At 33.9% G+C, this 15,971-nt stretch overlaps 2 protein-coding genes and 1 long non-coding RNA gene across 3 annotated transcripts; 2 read left to right on the forward strand and 1 right to left on the reverse strand.

The window, feature by feature from the left end:
* Positions 1 to 1,543: 1,543 nt before the first annotated feature.
* On the forward strand, positions 1,544 to 10,448 carry LOC114419362 (tobamovirus multiplication protein 3-like). Its single transcript, XM_028385018.1, has 11 exons — positions 1,544 to 1,964; positions 2,056 to 2,146; positions 2,259 to 2,311; positions 2,445 to 2,537; positions 2,671 to 2,742; positions 3,470 to 3,542; positions 3,634 to 3,679; positions 6,628 to 6,691; positions 8,778 to 8,831; positions 8,916 to 8,993; positions 10,015 to 10,448. The coding sequence occupies exons 1-11, from the start codon at positions 1,791 to 1,793 to the stop codon at positions 10,105 to 10,107; spliced, it is 891 nt and encodes a 296-aa protein (XP_028240819.1). The 5' UTR covers positions 1,544 to 1,790; the 3' UTR covers positions 10,108 to 10,448.
* LOC114419364 lies at positions 5,999 to 10,865 on the reverse strand. The gene is made up of 2 exons (XR_003668247.1): positions 10,663 to 10,865; positions 5,999 to 6,820 (listed from the first exon to the last, which is right to left on the reverse strand). It is a non-coding gene; the product is annotated as an uncharacterized LOC114419364 (long non-coding RNA).
* Positions 10,866 to 11,557: 692 nt separating this feature from the next.
* LOC114419365 (pentatricopeptide repeat-containing protein At5g13770, chloroplastic-like) lies at positions 11,558 to 13,743 on the forward strand. The gene has a single exon (XM_028385019.1). It carries the CDS (start codon positions 11,562 to 11,564, stop codon positions 13,455 to 13,457), a length of 1,896 nt encoding a protein of 631 aa, XP_028240820.1. The 5' UTR covers positions 11,558 to 11,561; the 3' UTR covers positions 13,458 to 13,743.
* Positions 13,744 to 15,971: the final 2,228 nt, after the last annotated feature.

Below are 15,971 nucleotides of genomic sequence, written 5' to 3' on the forward strand. Positions count from 1 at the left end.
AAATCATTGTGCATCATCTTCTTCCTCTCTCTCTCTCTCTCCCTCTCTTTCCTTGCATTGATTTTAATATGTACATTGTTTATTGGTTTTTGTTTATCACTAAGGCAAAAAACTCCTTTGATAAATACTCTTAAAATTGAACTTTTTTTTTTATCAAAGTCTTTTCAACTAAACATCTTTTAAAATAAGCTCTAAGCTATAAAAACCTTTTTTCCACAACTGCTTGGATTTTTGTCCCGAGCTTGGCACTTTCTCTTGTCTCTCATATCCCCTCAACCAAATACACTCACTTCACCATTTCCCCCATCTATCGTTATTGTGTGATGCAATTGGCACATCCCACACATTCACGGAACAAATTTATGACTTTGAGATTTGGTGACTTTGGTGACTTTTCTTCATTTTGAATCATTAGATTAATCTAGTGCTCCAAAATTTTACACCTATTTTTAAAGATATTTTTAATTTAATTATTTAGTTTTTATATTTTTTATTCTTTAAAATAACACGAAATATTATTGAACATATAGATTAATTGGTACCAAATATCATTTCATTTTAACCGGTAGTAGTTCTTAAACTACTAAAAATTTGTTTTACAGTAAAGAATTTCTATTAGTTCAATATCTATAAAAAAAAACTTTTAGACAATTTTAGAGTGCCTATTTTTTTCCAAAATAAATGACAATATGAACAATACTTGAGACTGAATACGTTAAAGTAAAATAACTTAATTTGTACCCATTAATCTACAAACTCATTGATATTTTATAATTTTAAAATATAAAAAGTAAATAAATAATTAAATTAAAATATTTTTTAAAAGAAGTGAGAAAATTTGGACCCATTTGACTAATCTAATGGTCCAAAATAAGAGAAAGTCACCACATCCAAAAGTCATGCAGTCCATCCGTTTTCCTGTATTCACACGTATGTTCACGATAAAGTAATTAAGAATAAAATATGTTTCTCGTTATCATAAAATTAAAATGTGTTATTTTTTGGGCCTAGAGCAAGGTTCATATATCTAAACCTATATGTATTGCTATTTTACATTGGTTATGCATATAACCAATATAAAAAAATACATTTAGATATGTTATATACATAATTAATGCAAAAAATTATCATTGTAGGAACCAATGTAAAAAAACACTAAATTTCATAGGAACGAATTCCAAATATTTCCATATTTATGGGAAAGAAAATCATATTTTACCCAATAAAAATTGCGAGTAACACACTCTCTCATTTGTTGAAGGAGAAGGGGAAGAGGGAGTGATTAAGCATTGATGATTAAAAAATTTGGATACATGTTAGGGATAGGTGTTGATGAGGTAACACTCCGTCTATTATACCATCACTTCACAAAATGAGACTAACACTAAGTATTAAGGTCAAACATAAAAAATAAAAAATTATTGAATACATAAATAAAAAAATGAATTTTATATAATAAAATAAAGATAACCTATTTTTTAGATATAAAGAATATATTTAAATCTTTGTAACTTTAAATTTATTAATCAATGAGTTTCTACTTGCCATTTGCTTAATTTTAAAATTAAACAAACTTTAAGTTTCGCAATTAAAACTCTGTACCATCTTCCTTCTCACCCCTCGCCCTCTCACGTTTTTACACACGTAGACACATACACATTCATAATTCATTGCTATCACCACACAAGCCTAGCTCCTCATATCATACCACTGATTTATCTTCCCTCTCCATCGTTCGTTCATTCATTCACTCTGGGCGCGCGCACGTGCTAGGAACCATCGATTCGAGAATGGGCAACGACTGTGTGCCGTCGACGGCGGCGGCGGAGGTCATGGCGGTGGTGGCCGTTGAGCTCACTGACGCCTCCAGCTGGTGGCACGACATCGACGACTCTCCGGCGTGGCAGGATCGTATCTTCTACACTCTCGCCGTACTCTACGGTATCGTGGCCACCGTAGCTTTGGTATCGTCGCGCACTCTTTTAATTCCAAATTAGGGTTTTATTTTTGTTTATTCGATTTTATTTATAAATTTTTTATTTGATTGAATTTTAGGTTCAACTGGCTCGGATACAATTGAGAGTGCCGGAGTACGGTTGGACCACGCAGAAGGTCTTTCACTTTCTCAATTTTTTGGTGAATGGGGGTTTGTATCGTTCAAACCTTTTGCTATTTCACTTTTTAAAATTATTTATTTTGTAATTGCTTATTAATGTGACGTTTTGTTAAGAGATTATGCACTCTTTTTGGTTTTGCAGTTCGGTGTGTAGTTTTCATCTTCTTTCGGAATGTGCAGAGGTTGAAGCCAGAGGTATTGGAGTATAGGGAATGTGGCATTTATTTTTGAGTTATTTTTTGAACCTAATATTAATAATTTGTTATTTTCTAATTAGAATGTGATTAGACTCACTTAATGCTCACTCTGCATTTGCTTGTGTTTGTAGATTGTTCAACACATCTTGCTTGACGTGCCGAGTCTTGCTTTCTTTACAACATATGCACTTTTGGTCCTGTTCTGGGCTGAGATTTATTATCAGGCAAGTTTGATTTGTGGTGCATTTGCTTCTACATGGTTGGTTTGCCTCCTGTGATTTTCTTCTTCCAGGTAGTGTGTTTTGCTGATTGGTTTTGATGGGCTGATTACTGCCTCGGTGTTAAATGCTTTTTCAGGCACGTGCTGTATCAACTGATGGGCTGAAACCAAGTTTCTATACTATTAATATTGTGGTTTACGTTGTTCAGGTGGAAATTCTATTGTTTACAAAGTTTGTATATATGAATGTGATCAACTATTGAATGATGTCTGACTTTGGTTGCGATTCACTACATGGTGGCTGGAAGGAAAATTTTGTGTGATATCTAATAATAGGATATAGTATTATAGTTGATTGCAACTAGGTTATGGTTGTAGAGATATGAAGGAAAAGAGAATAATATTTGTTTCTAAATTCTAAGTGAGCAATGTACAAGCATTTAATAATAACGAGCTAGATTCAAAATTTTTCTATTTTACCTTGAAACATCAAACTGAATTCTTTTGCTTCCTCTATGCTGGCATCCTAGATTTGTTAACATGCCTCCTTCCATTGATAAGTGACTCCCACTCTCATAGCTTCCTCTGATTCCTCTGTCTTCTCTATGTAGAAGTGAGTCAAGCTAGGCCTAGCTGAAGCATAGCCCAACTAGGCAGTTAGTTATCTCTCTCCTAATTCTGATCAGGTGCATCGTACCTCATAGTCTGATCAGTTGCATTGCACCTTTTCTCTCTCCTTACAAATACCTTAGTTATTTTATTAGGGGTTCTATCAGTTTGATGGCAATTAACATTTAATATTCAATGTATTTATCTTGTGTCATTAGTTCTTATTTTAATATGCATTGCAAGTTTTAGATGGCTTTTACTTTCACGTTGACTAGTTTTGAGTTTGTTGAATATGACCCATCTTGTTTTTTGTTTAATGTATATCAGATTACTTTATGGTTAATATTGTGGTGGAAACCTATCAGTGGACTGCTCATTTTGTCTAAGATATTCTTTGCAGGTTTGTCTATGCTGGAGATTTGGTTTCTTATTTTTATTGATTGTGACTTTTATCAGTTTTTGCTAATGCATATAATGATATGTTGCAATAGGGGTCTCTTTGTTTGCAGCCATTGGCTTTCTTCTCTATGGTGGAAGGTAATTGTCTGTAATCATATCCAACTCCCTTTGATGTAATTTGGCATAAACTATTGCATTAAGTTACAAGATGCCACCCATTGAGTTGCGGATTTTGGTTGTGTAGAGAAAAATGGAGTAGAATCTAGAATAACAACTCCTTGAATTAGCAGAAATGAAAATTATTTGCCTTGGTTTTTGCTACTGGTTGATCAGTGCTTCCTTTCTGGACTGATGAAATAAAATGGTGCTAAAACATGAACCGGGGGGGTGCATACTTTGTAGATTGGTATCCATCTGTATTGAGATCGGGGTCCAATCTTGTATTGAAGTTTCTGTTGTAATCCTCAATAGCTGCTATAATTTAACTTCATAGGCTATTGGTGTGGGTAGGACTCTTCATCCCATTTAAATAGTTCGTTGTATTGTTGGATCTTTTAAGTCAAACTCAGATGTATAGACTGATCTTTACCATGTTTGAAATCTTCTTTAGAAATGAATTATTTTCATTTCCAAGATAGTTCCTTTGTGTCTTGATTACTGCTTTCAATATTTGGGATCTGGTCTTCTCTGAAATTTCTTACACTAGTTGCAGAGTCCTGGTTTTGTGAGGTGGTAGGATATATGATTGTAACCAGGATATCCATCAAGAAGCATAAAAGGGATAACAATTGTAGCCTTTGAGAGTCTTAATTGTGAAATGGCATAATGTTTGTCATATGATGTGTTATTTTGGTTGACATGGTGCTTAGAATATTAGGATAATAACTTCTAGTTGTGAATTATTTTTTCTATCTGATGTAGTCCCTGCTAAGCAGATGTCTTATCAAAGACAGTGTCTTATCAACACTATGATATACTACTGTGTTCTGATTTTGCAGTGCAATGTGTAATATCTTATTAAATGTGACTATTCCCTTGAAACACTCATGTCCAGAAAACCCAAATTAACAACAACAACAACTAAGCATTTTCTCCTCTAGGTGTGGTTTATTCATTAAATGATGCCATTGTGGTCAATCAAAAACCAAGTCTTTCGAAAGACTGTTTAGATCTGTCCTTTTTAATGGTTTCACCAAGATTTTTACTTGTGTTACTCTATCTAATTATTGGACCATCCTCCATCTGATCAGATTTGACTATTTGGGCTTCCAATGGTTTTCTCATATTGCTAAAAAACCAACTTAGTTGTGATTCTTTGATCTTTTCTACTTCCTTTCTACTACATTCCTTCTTGATCCTCTCTCTATGAGCTTTCAACAATCTCATCTTTGCAAAACTTGGATTATGATCTAGGTGGAACTTTACAGCCCAACATTCAGTATGATATAACATTGGTGTTTTGTGGTTGTGTGGAAGAATTTTTCTTCTAGCATGAGAAGCACCTTTTGATCATAACAATGCCTGAAGAATTCTTCCATTTTATCCACCCAACTTGAATCCTATGATATAATTCTTCTCTGTTTCTCCTTCACTTTGTATGATAGATCCAAGATACCTAAATTATGGCTTGTGTGATATCTTATGATCTTCAATTTTACCCACCAAGCCAGTTTTAGTACATATATTGTTAAACATGGACGTTTCATGGACCCATTTTACTTTTGTTTAAAAAATTCTAAAGTTTCTCTCCATGACTCTATTTTACCATTTACTCTCTTGGCTGACTCTCATACTAGTGCTATAACATCTGTGCAACAAACATGTATTCTGCAACCAAAGAGAAGGTAAAAAATTAATTGTCCTAGAGCTGATTTAATGGCAATGACACACCTATGAAAATGCATGCATTCCTGACCAATGAACTGATGAAGTTCACTAAAGAATTGTATGTGCTTTACCACTAAATATTGGCCTCTTTACTTTTATCAAAACCTTTAAAATAAAATGGCAGGAATTAGTGGCATTCTGGCTTATCCATAGCTCATTGAACCCCAAAAGGATTGTTCCAAGGGACAGTAGATGCCTTGAGGCCAACAAATTTGTAGCAAAACATTTTTGTTGACATCTTATTAAGCACCACAGTTGAAAGTAAATATTTGGTGAGCTTTAGATTGCCAAATGGGTTTGTTGATGAGGAAGAATTGACTTTTGGGCAAATGAGAAAGGAATTTACAAGAAACCATGCCGGAAGAGTCAAGAATCCACTTTCCTTTCAGACTTATCAAATGTACTAAGCAGAATCAAGTTAGAAACAATTTTTGTTTTTTTTTTTTTGGGCCTTCAAATTTTTTATTCCTAACCCCAATGAAAGAACTCAGAATATATTTTCAGTTGTATGTGAAGATAGAGAAACAAATATTATCTGAAATTGAAAATGTGGCAACCAATGTGGACAAATTTTATCCAAACTAGAAATTTATTGAAACTGAAACTGGGACTGGTAAATCTTTCAAAAATAAACACCAAACCAGCTTAACAGGTCAAAGGATGTTTTTTTTATTGTCTTTAGTTAGTCATGATCTTATTCATTACCCTGATTTGGATACTGCTGTGAGTGGCTTCAAAGATTTTTAAAATTGCGAACTATATTTGGTTTTAGATGTGATAGCAGTAAAGTTATCATATATCATAATTTTACTTGGGAGCTATGTTGATGCATCACAAGCCTACAGAGGGATTTTGGGTTGTCATGGAATTTCTGTACTGAATGGTAATAGATTATTACAGTTACCTTTACAAACTACTTAGTGAGCATACCTGATTTTATATTTTTAAGCTTGTGCCTTTCTATGTCAATTTTCTTCTCTGTTTACTAGTGTAACGTATCCTTTTTTCTTTTCTGTCTTGTTCCCAAATGAAATTTCCTCTTTTATAAAATTAGAGAATTTTAAGGCAGATAGATACTTTCAACTTGAATTTTTAAATTGAAAATTGAATTTTGTCAATGTACTTATGCTTTGTGTACTCATCTGTATTACCTTCTGACTTTTCTGATTCCGTGTCGCGTTTTTGGCTGTTTTTTACAGACTATTCTTAATGCTACAGCGCTTTCCTGTTGAATCCAAAGGGCGACGTAAGAAGCTGCAAGAGGTATGCAATTTGATGATGGAATATTTCTAAATTCCATCAGCTATTCCTCTTCTTCCCTCCTTCACTTTGACCCAGAATTAGGTAGTGGTGGCTTAGCTTATTCTGGGCTTCTCTTTTTAAAAGGAGAAGCTGCATCAAACAAATTTTTAAAAAGGAGCTTTTAGAAATGTAGCTTTTTTTTTAAATGAAGAAAACTGAAAAAACAGGATTCTTCAATGAAGCTAGTTTTAAGAGCTTTTGGCTTCTACTTCTCCTTCCAAATCCCAAGATCCAAAGACACTCTCAAGAAATTTTAACTAAAATTGTGGAATTACTAAATGGATTTAACTTTAATTTCAAAATTTATCTTTAAAGTAGCTTTAAAGTTAAAAAAACTCAAGCTAAATGCTCTCTTAATCTATTTTAGAATTACAGGGCTTGACTAAGCAAAAAGGAAGATACAGAAAAGGAATGCTCAATACAAGCTTATATTGATATGTTGTGTGATAATATCATACATGATACTTCCACAAAGATCCTATCTCTGCTAATAATCTGGTCAAATGCCTAATGTAGCATTACTAATACATATTGAAGCCCACTAATATAATAAAAATTGTAGCTCTATTTTGGGTTGAGGCTAATGAGTTCACCTATTGCCTTAGCTGAAGTCCTCTCTGTCAACGCATCTAAAAAAATTTTGTTCCATTTTATCTTAATTAATTATTACTTTTATCTTTTTCACATCCTAGTTAATCTTAATTTTTCTTATACACCAAAACACTTTTCTCTGAAAAAATGAATCCAAATACAATACAAAAGCTCATAGCTTATATACAAAATGTCTTAATATAATTAAATTACCTAAGTTTAGAAATACAAGGTCATCAAATAATTCTAGCTATGTCATGTTCCTGTATAGAGAAAGTACTGAGTAACTTATTAAAACATAAATGTGTGACTAGCAAGCTAACTAGAAAAGAAAAAGATGAAAGGAAATTTAAATCATATGAACGAAAAGTAAATATAAATAGCTCATTGTGGAGTATAAGTATTGATAGACAAATATTAATATGTGAGTGTGTGTGCATATATATACATATATATTTATATTACTAAAATTCACTTGAATAATATATTAATTAGGAGAATGTAATTTAGAAAATTATAATTAATAATTGAGTTGTTAGTGGGGTGGGGAGTGAGAATATGCAATTCGGAGTGTCAATAGTATAACTACTGATAAAATAAGAAAACTATTAACAAATCTAACAACTCAAGAAACAACTTTTAAGATTGCTTCCTCGATGAGATGACTCACTGATTCCACAGAAAATTTCAAAGATATTGTTTGTATAGTCTAACACTCCCTCAAGATATAGTTTACCAAGCTTTAAGCTTATTAAAAATGAAAATTTCAAAAAGAAAATGACATAAATATAAAGTGGGCTCCAAAAAACTTTGTTGAAAAGGTAACTCATGCTCGAGACATAAGCATCGCTGGAAAGATAACTCTGTAGAATAACTATGGTTCATCAGTTGCATAGGAAAATCACCATCTGTGTGATCCACATCCCACAATAATAAGAAAAGTCACCAGAGTGTCGGTAAGTAGAAAAGCCACCACTGGAAAGATTGTTGGTAGGAAGAGATGTCGCCAAATCTGAGGTATTGAGAGGAAAGAGAATGCCAGAATTGAGACATGACAAAACTTTGCTCCCAGCTACGGCTGTAGTTAGGGTTTGTCAAACAGGGCAAAGACACTTTGGGAAAATAAAATTGGTTGCCAGAAAGAGGTGAAACAATAGTGGGTGGAAGGATAAACATGACTAAGAGAATCATACTTTGTAGGAATAAAGACATTTGGAGTTTCAGATGTTAGGAAACTCAGCAGGCAACTAGTGTCATAACCATATCATGCTGGATGGTACTACTTAGATATCATGTTAAAATTATAGGGCTTTTATAGTTAATAAGGAGAGAAAAAAGGTTAAAGAGATATTAGAGCCTCTGAATAATAATATAACATGATAGCTAGATGGATATTTTGTAGATAATCTAAAAATATTTTAAATATATTCTTACAATCTACATGTTTCTATTGTAGGTTGGCTATGTGACAACCATATGTTTTTTATGTTTTCTTGTCAGATGCATTATGGTGAGCCCCTTTTTATTTTTAATTCTTAGTGATTCCTGTTTGCTTGATTTCAAAATTGAGTTTGATTGTATGTTGTTGTATCAGATGTGTTTTAATGCATTTGATAAAAATGCGGACCTTGATGTCTTGGATCATCCTATTCTAAACTTCATATATTACCTGGTAAGGTGTTTGTGTTCCTTACTTCCTTTATTTTGGTACTTATACTACCATACTACTTACTGTTTCTTTTTAATTATTGGTAAGGCAGAAGACCTCCATTTGCATATAGGAGGGAAATTAGGGAAATCTAGGTGGGAAATTGGGTAAATGGTGTGTGGGGTGATTGAAACGCCAACTTTGAATACCAAAGCCCCCCTTGACTAACAGAGATGCCACTAGGCTCTGAGGCCATTGGCTCCTCACTGTTTCTAATTATTATGCCAATGCTATACTAGTAATCATTTCTATATTTGGGTCTGTTTTATACTCGTCTGGTTACTTTTTCTTTAAGCTGAGTGAGGTGAGGAAAGCTCTGACATATCCTCTGCCTATATATTTTTTTTTCTAACCTGAACTGTTAGAACCTTTTTTTACTTAAATTCAACTTTTCTTTCTGGTGTTTGACATTACTGTTAACCTTTAGTTCCGATAAGATTTTTTTTACCTGCAACCTAAATGGCAATTGAGCTACATCGGATAACAAATCATCCGTTTCAAAATCCACCAATTCATAGTGAGGATATCTCTTGAACAAATTTTCAACCACAGAAATGTTGTTTCTCAAAATATGGAAATTGATACCCTGATATTGATATTCTGATTTCCATTTGGAAGGGTATTGGATTGCTATTGTGAGGTATCAATAATTGTCTTTATTTTACCATGCTTTTTGAAATGCTTTACTCTATAATACTTTAAAGAGGAATAACACTTGTACAACAAATTATTCAAGTTGTACAACCAAGAGATAGAAAGAGAGAAAAGAGAGAAGTCTGAAATGTAATAAATAATGGGGAGGCGAGAGATAGACACTAAGAAAGGATGTCGTATAAATTGTTCTATGAACTTCCATCTCAACTTTAAAATGATAAAACCTCCATCTCAAGGATAAGCACTTAAGAAAGGTGTTTGTATGTCTTCTACTTTGTAGAAAGTGTCTCTCCCACTAATCCTCTTACTGGTTTTCCCATTCTTGCTGCAGGTGGTGGAAATATTGCCTTCTTCTTTGGTCCTTTTCATTTTGAGGAAGCTTCCACCTAAGCGTGGTATCACACAATATCACCCAATTCGCTGAAAAGGGGATTTCTCAATCGTTCTCTATTTTCTTGAATGATTATCATTCTCCATGGGTAATTTTCTAGAGTAGACACAAGTCAGTCTTCTATGTTCGGTGGCAAAGCTTGTATGCTTTGTCTCTTGGACAGTATGGTAAGTTTTGTGACCCAGCATTTCTGACACGATGATAATTGGTAAAAGGGGATATAGTGATATCTTGTATAAATAGTGTTTTGAACTGCTACGAGTGCAAAAAATGTATTGTCCCTAATTTCTCACTCGTATTAACTTACTACATTAATTTCTGCTCTATATCCCTAATTTCAATCGTTTAGTGGAGCTTTAGTTTTTGTTTTTGCAGATTTGATTCTTAAGTTGTTTGATCTTTAAATTCATTGGGAATCGGAGTCTTACTAGATGAAATGTTTCCCCTTGAAAGTACCATGTCTGAATACTAAGTACTGTCATGATTACTAAGATACAACCAAAAGAAAGTTAAAGGAAAAAAGAAAAACAAGCATTTTCAGTACGTGTTTTCTATATAATGACATTTTGAAGAACAAATAATGCATACCTGGGTCTGATTTGCTTAGATTTGATGAAGTGATTAATTGAAACCCTGATGCTCTGCTTGGTTGTGGGATCCTAAGAGATAATGGGAACATCTTCATAAACAGTTATTCAATCGTCAATTGGTGTTAGTGTGAACTATCAGCCACTTAGTATTTGAATGTTTGGTTTGACTTCCTGGTGGAATGGTAGTTTTGAATTGATATACACGACATGCAAACATCAAGAATATTTTTAGTTGAATACAATGAGATCAAATAATTGTTATGCATATCATATCACTCCTAGTTTTTTGTTCCCTGAGTCTTTTACGACATAAAATCTTTCCAATGCCGAATAAGAAATAAAGTAAAATAAGATGCTTGTGATGCAACATTGTTTAATTTAATTCCTTACACAAAATTTTCGTTGAAAAATTGAATTCTTTTAACGAGATGAAAAAGTGATTGAATTAATATTATGAAAATAACATCAGTTTGCCAAAGAGCAATTATTCATTACTTTATTTTAGTTAAGAACCATTAAGAAACAATGATGACATTTTTAAAAATTAATATCTTTTGTAATTTTAAAATGACAAATTAATTTTTTTCTCCAACGACTACTTGCACTTTTAAAAATATTAACTATTTTCTAAATGTTTAGAATTTATTAATTATAACTTGGCTATCGATAAACAAGCCACCACCATTAATAAATACACTGATGTCTCACAAAATAAAATTTCATTTGACTGTGAACAGATAAAATGGAAGAAAATGGTTATGGCTAGAAAGGATTAACGTGGCATTGGTGGGAATCTGAAAATAACATGTTTTCGATTGTCCCACACCACACGTCATTTTTTGAGTGGCTAACTAGATCCACATCTTTCTAAGATAGATAATACCACAACATCTATCTATGAGAACCCAGTTAAACCACAACAATGCTCAATCTAAAGTTTTTTCTCTTCCAAACAAACACTGTGATGGCCATTTCCTATCCTGCAGAATGAATACTCAATTTTGCAGAACACCACCCCATCACGTGCATGCACCCATCATCCCCACTTCCCACTTCCCTTCCTTGTACACTGTCTCACCCTCCCACCCACGTTTCTTCTTTCATGCCAATTTCTCAGCTTCTCCCACTCCCATCTTGGAAGAAGAACCTTCTTCCAACACCCCCATCATCCATGTTGTGGATGTTAACTTTGATGTTCAGCAGCAATATTCCAAGCCAGAACCTGAGAACTTGAACGAGTTTTTATGTGGGTTGTTCGAGGATCCAAAGACCAAGGAGCTTGCTTTTGACTACTACCAAAGGTTGAAAGAGAGGCCAGAGTTTAGACCCGAGAAGCCAACACTGAAGCATGTGATCAGGTACTTGGTGAGTTTGAAGAGTTGGGATTCCATTTTGTCGGTTTCAGATGACTTTAAGGTTTACCATGTGTTGCCTGATAGGGCTACTTGCTCTAGGTTGGTTAAGTTTTGCATTGAGCATAGGAAATTCAGGGTTGCTGAGGCCCTGCTTGATGTTTTTAAGTCTGATAGTAAGGTTGCTTTCATGGCTTTTAGTTCTGCCATGAGAAGTTACAACAAGCTGCATATGTTTAGGAACACTGTTTTGGTCTTTGAAAGAATTAGGTCGAGTAATGTTGTTCTGGATTCGAGAGGTTATTTACACATTATGGAAGCTTACTCTAAACTTAATGAGTGTGAGAAAGTGGTTCAGTTGTTTCGTGAATTTGAGAGTAGGAAGTTAAGAGGTCCAACATGTTTAGCTCAGATATATGAGATTCTGTGTGAGTCATTAGCGAGGTGTGGAAGAGCTTCTGAAGCACTTGATTACTTTAGAGAGATGACTAAGAAAGGGATTTCTGAATACTCAATTTACTCTAAATTGATATACTCTTTTGCGAGTTTGGGCGAGGTTGATGTGGCTGAGGAACTTGTAAGAGAAGCTAAAGGAAAAACGACGATAAAGGACCCTGAGGTCTATTTAAAGCTTGTGCATATGTATATTGAAGAGGGTTTGTTGGAGAAGACTTTAGAAGTTGTCAAGGAAATGGAGGATGCAGATGTCAAGGTTTCTGATTGTATACTATGTACTGTTGTCAATGGCTTCAGCAAGAAAAGAGGGTTTTCAGCCGCAGTTAAGGTTTTTGAGGAGCTGATTTCCAAGGGCAATGAACCGGGTCAAGTCACCTATGCTTCAGTTATAAATGCATATTGGCGTCTTGGGCAATATAGCAAAGCAGAAGAGGTGTTTTTAGAGATGGAGCAAAAGGGGTTTGATAAATGTGTTTATGCTTATTCAACCATGATTGTGATGTATGGAAGAACGGGGAGGGTGAGAAGCGCGATGAAGTTGGTGGCCAAGATGAAAGAAAGAGGGTGCAAACCAAATGTGTGGATCTACAACTCCTTGATAGACATGCATGGGAGGGACAAGAATTTGAAGCAACTTGAGAAGCTGTGGAAAGAAATGAAGAGACGAAGGGTAGCACCGGATAAGGTGAGTTACACTAGCATTATTGGTGCTTATAGTAAAGCAGGAGAGTTTGAAACCTGTGTGAAGCTTTTCAATGAGTATAGGATGAATGGGGGGCTTATTGATAGGGCCCTGGCAGGCATAATGGTTGGTGTGTTCTCTAAAGTCGGTCAGGTTGATGAATTGGTGAAACTCTTACAGGACATGAAAACAGAAGGAACAAGACTAGATCAGAGGCTGTACCAATCTGCTTGGAATGCTTTCAAAGATGCTGGGTTGCAACTTCAGGCAAGGTGGATGAAAGAGAGCTTCCTTGTGACATAGTGTTCTTTCAATTTTACAAATTGTGGCAAAATCTGAAGCTGAAATATTCGAAACCGGTGAGTAATTTGATGCTTGTTGCTTTTTCAGGCACTTGAGGTGTACAAAAAGATCTATCATAATATATATCATGTATAGGTTTTTGAAATGAAAGGCTCTGGCTTGTACATTTTAGCTTTATGCCGTTTCTATTGTATGCTTCCAAAACCAAATTGTACTCAAGAAACGTCTTTCAATTATGACTTCCATAATCAAAGTAAAAGGCCATTAGTAGCAGCACAAGATGGAACTGCATAGAGTGTAGAGTCTTTCTGAAACAAACATGCACATAGCATTTAGTCCTAGAATTTCATTTTCAGTGCAGCATAATAGCATAGCATCCATCAATGCAGGGGTTCTGTTTTCTGTTGGACTTCATTGCAATAATTTCTAACAAATTCTGACAAACTTAAATTGTGGCAAAATAGGATTCTAGTGACCGTCACAATAGTAATTTTGTGGCCCAATCTATAACGTTGCAGAATGCAGACTTGCAGGATATAAAACGTAGTTCAAACTCATGAATACACAATGACATAACAAAATAGCATTTAGAGAAGCGAAATGTAGCAAAACAATGTTAAGAACTGAGATATATTATAGTAGTAATGGATAATGGGGACTAGCTCCTCAGAAACTCACGATCATACTAAGAATTTGCAGAAAGAAAACAGGAAATGCAAGATGGAAATTGAAACAGAATCAGAATAATAATAGGGTCTCAGACCTTGTTGCACTTGCACTGCAGGCCTTTCCCAGAAGGTAAAAATCACTGTTGTCTTGTGGAAGAAGTATAGTGTGTTTGGATTAGATTCAATTTTTTCAGAATTAATTCAAATTTCACGTTGAAAGACAAAGCAACTAATAGTTGCTTTCACCTTTTTGATTTTCCACTATTATTTTGGGGGCTAGAATCAATTGTGGTAGCTATCCGAACATTCTTCCTCAAGATGATTATACCAAAGAAAAAAATAGGTCATGCAAGTATAAAATTTTACGCGGTTATCCAATCACAACTATCATGTATTATAAGTTTGATCACTTTTACAATAATAACCTTACAAGTCATACTGGCAGTTGTCTTTGATTTGTTGATAGTGTAGAATTTTTCACGCTAAATAAGAGCATATCCATTAAACTCTATTAAATACCCCTTCAATAACTATTAGTTTTTTCTTAATAGAATCCTTAAGAGATGTTTTAATTAAAATTTTGGCAACATCTAACCTCCTTTCCATGGTATCATTATCAGAATTGATGAACGCTCCATAGGACTAGAGGAGAGAACCAGTCTCCGAAGGAAGCTTTCTTTCCATGCATACTCCGTAAACACTTTATCCATGCTATTTGATACCATGGATAAAAAAATCCTCCTGATTATCCTCATCCTCCAAAAAAACTAGATGTCTTAATAGAAAAATATCCCTCCATGTGGGATTTTTTCTTTGATAGAGAACACGCCTTCAACGTAGTTCATCTTTCCTACAAAGGCCTTTGATAACTTCTTAATATTCTTTGCATCAACATTATAATACAGATTCAAGTGTTTGGTAAAGCACTTGGAGAGCTTACAAGTTCTAATTTAACTCTTATAAGCTAGTTTGACTAATATGTTTTGTAAAACTGCTTATAGCTACATGAAAGCTTATATATAAACTATAACTTAGGAGCTGAAAAAGTGAAAGCTTACTAGTCTATATACATTTATAAGTATATTGGTGTATGAACGCGTGCAGTGGTATCCAATGCCGAACTTTTAATATCTTATATATTTTATGGATTTTTTCTCTGTTTCGTTCCCTATTATATTGGATTTTTTTCTTTCTTTTTTTCACCTACCAAGTCCTAATATCCAAGGATCGTTTGAATGAGTAAACCACTTGTATTGCTCTCTCTCTCTTAAGTGAAAAAAAAAAACTAAAGTAGTCATAAATCATGCTGAGTAGTCTGTCAATTTTTAAAAAACAAAATCTTTAAATTGGTCTTTGAACTTTGATGAGATGATTTTATTAATTTAATGAATTAGCTTATTTATTTTCAACTTTCCATTTCTTATTTTTCAATTTTAAATCTTTTTAATTTCATAAAAGTTTTCAACTATTAATTAACTTTTTCTAATTCATTCACCAAAACAAAACTTTTAAACTAATTATCCGAAACACAACCTAGATGTTTGGAGAAGTATAAAAATATGTTGAATTATATTTCAATTAAAGTATGAAGAGGATGTTGGAATTTTCTATTCCAATAATTAATGTGGGCTAATATTATAAGACAATTATATTAATTATTTATCATTAGTGGGTTTTATTTTATGTGAGTCTTTAGACAACTAAGTAAGAGGATATGAACTTAGATGAACAGATGTCAGTGTTGATCCATTAGGGGATAATGAGAATCCTATTGGGTTAATACGCTATAAGAAAGCTATGGTCCCCGATATACTGAGCCCTCACATATAGTTTCTCTTCTCCTCAA

The sequence above is a fragment of the Glycine soja genome, chromosome 7 (genome assembly GCF_004193775.1).
Source record: "Glycine soja cultivar W05 chromosome 7, ASM419377v2, whole genome shotgun sequence".
Lineage (NCBI taxonomy): Eukaryota > Viridiplantae > Streptophyta > Magnoliopsida > Fabales > Fabaceae > Glycine > Glycine soja.

Excerpts from the sequence above, each read along its gene's own strand:
- LOC114419362 (XM_028385018.1), top strand. The coding sequence starts at position 1,791 with ATGGGCAACGACTGTGTGCCGTCGACGGCGGCGGCGGAGGTCATGGCG. Across the intron at positions 8,832-8,915 it reads TTCTTGTCAGATGCATTATG|ATGTGTTTTAATGCATTTGA; the intron begins GTGAGCCCCTTT and ends TTGTTGTATCAG. Across the intron at positions 8,994-10,014 it reads TAAACTTCATATATTACCTG|GTGGTGGAAATATTGCCTTC; the intron begins GTAAGGTGTTTG and ends TTCTTGCTGCAG.
- LOC114419365 (XM_028385019.1), top strand. The coding sequence starts at position 11,562 with ATGAGAACCCAGTTAAACCACAACAATGCTCAATCTAAAGTTTTTTCT.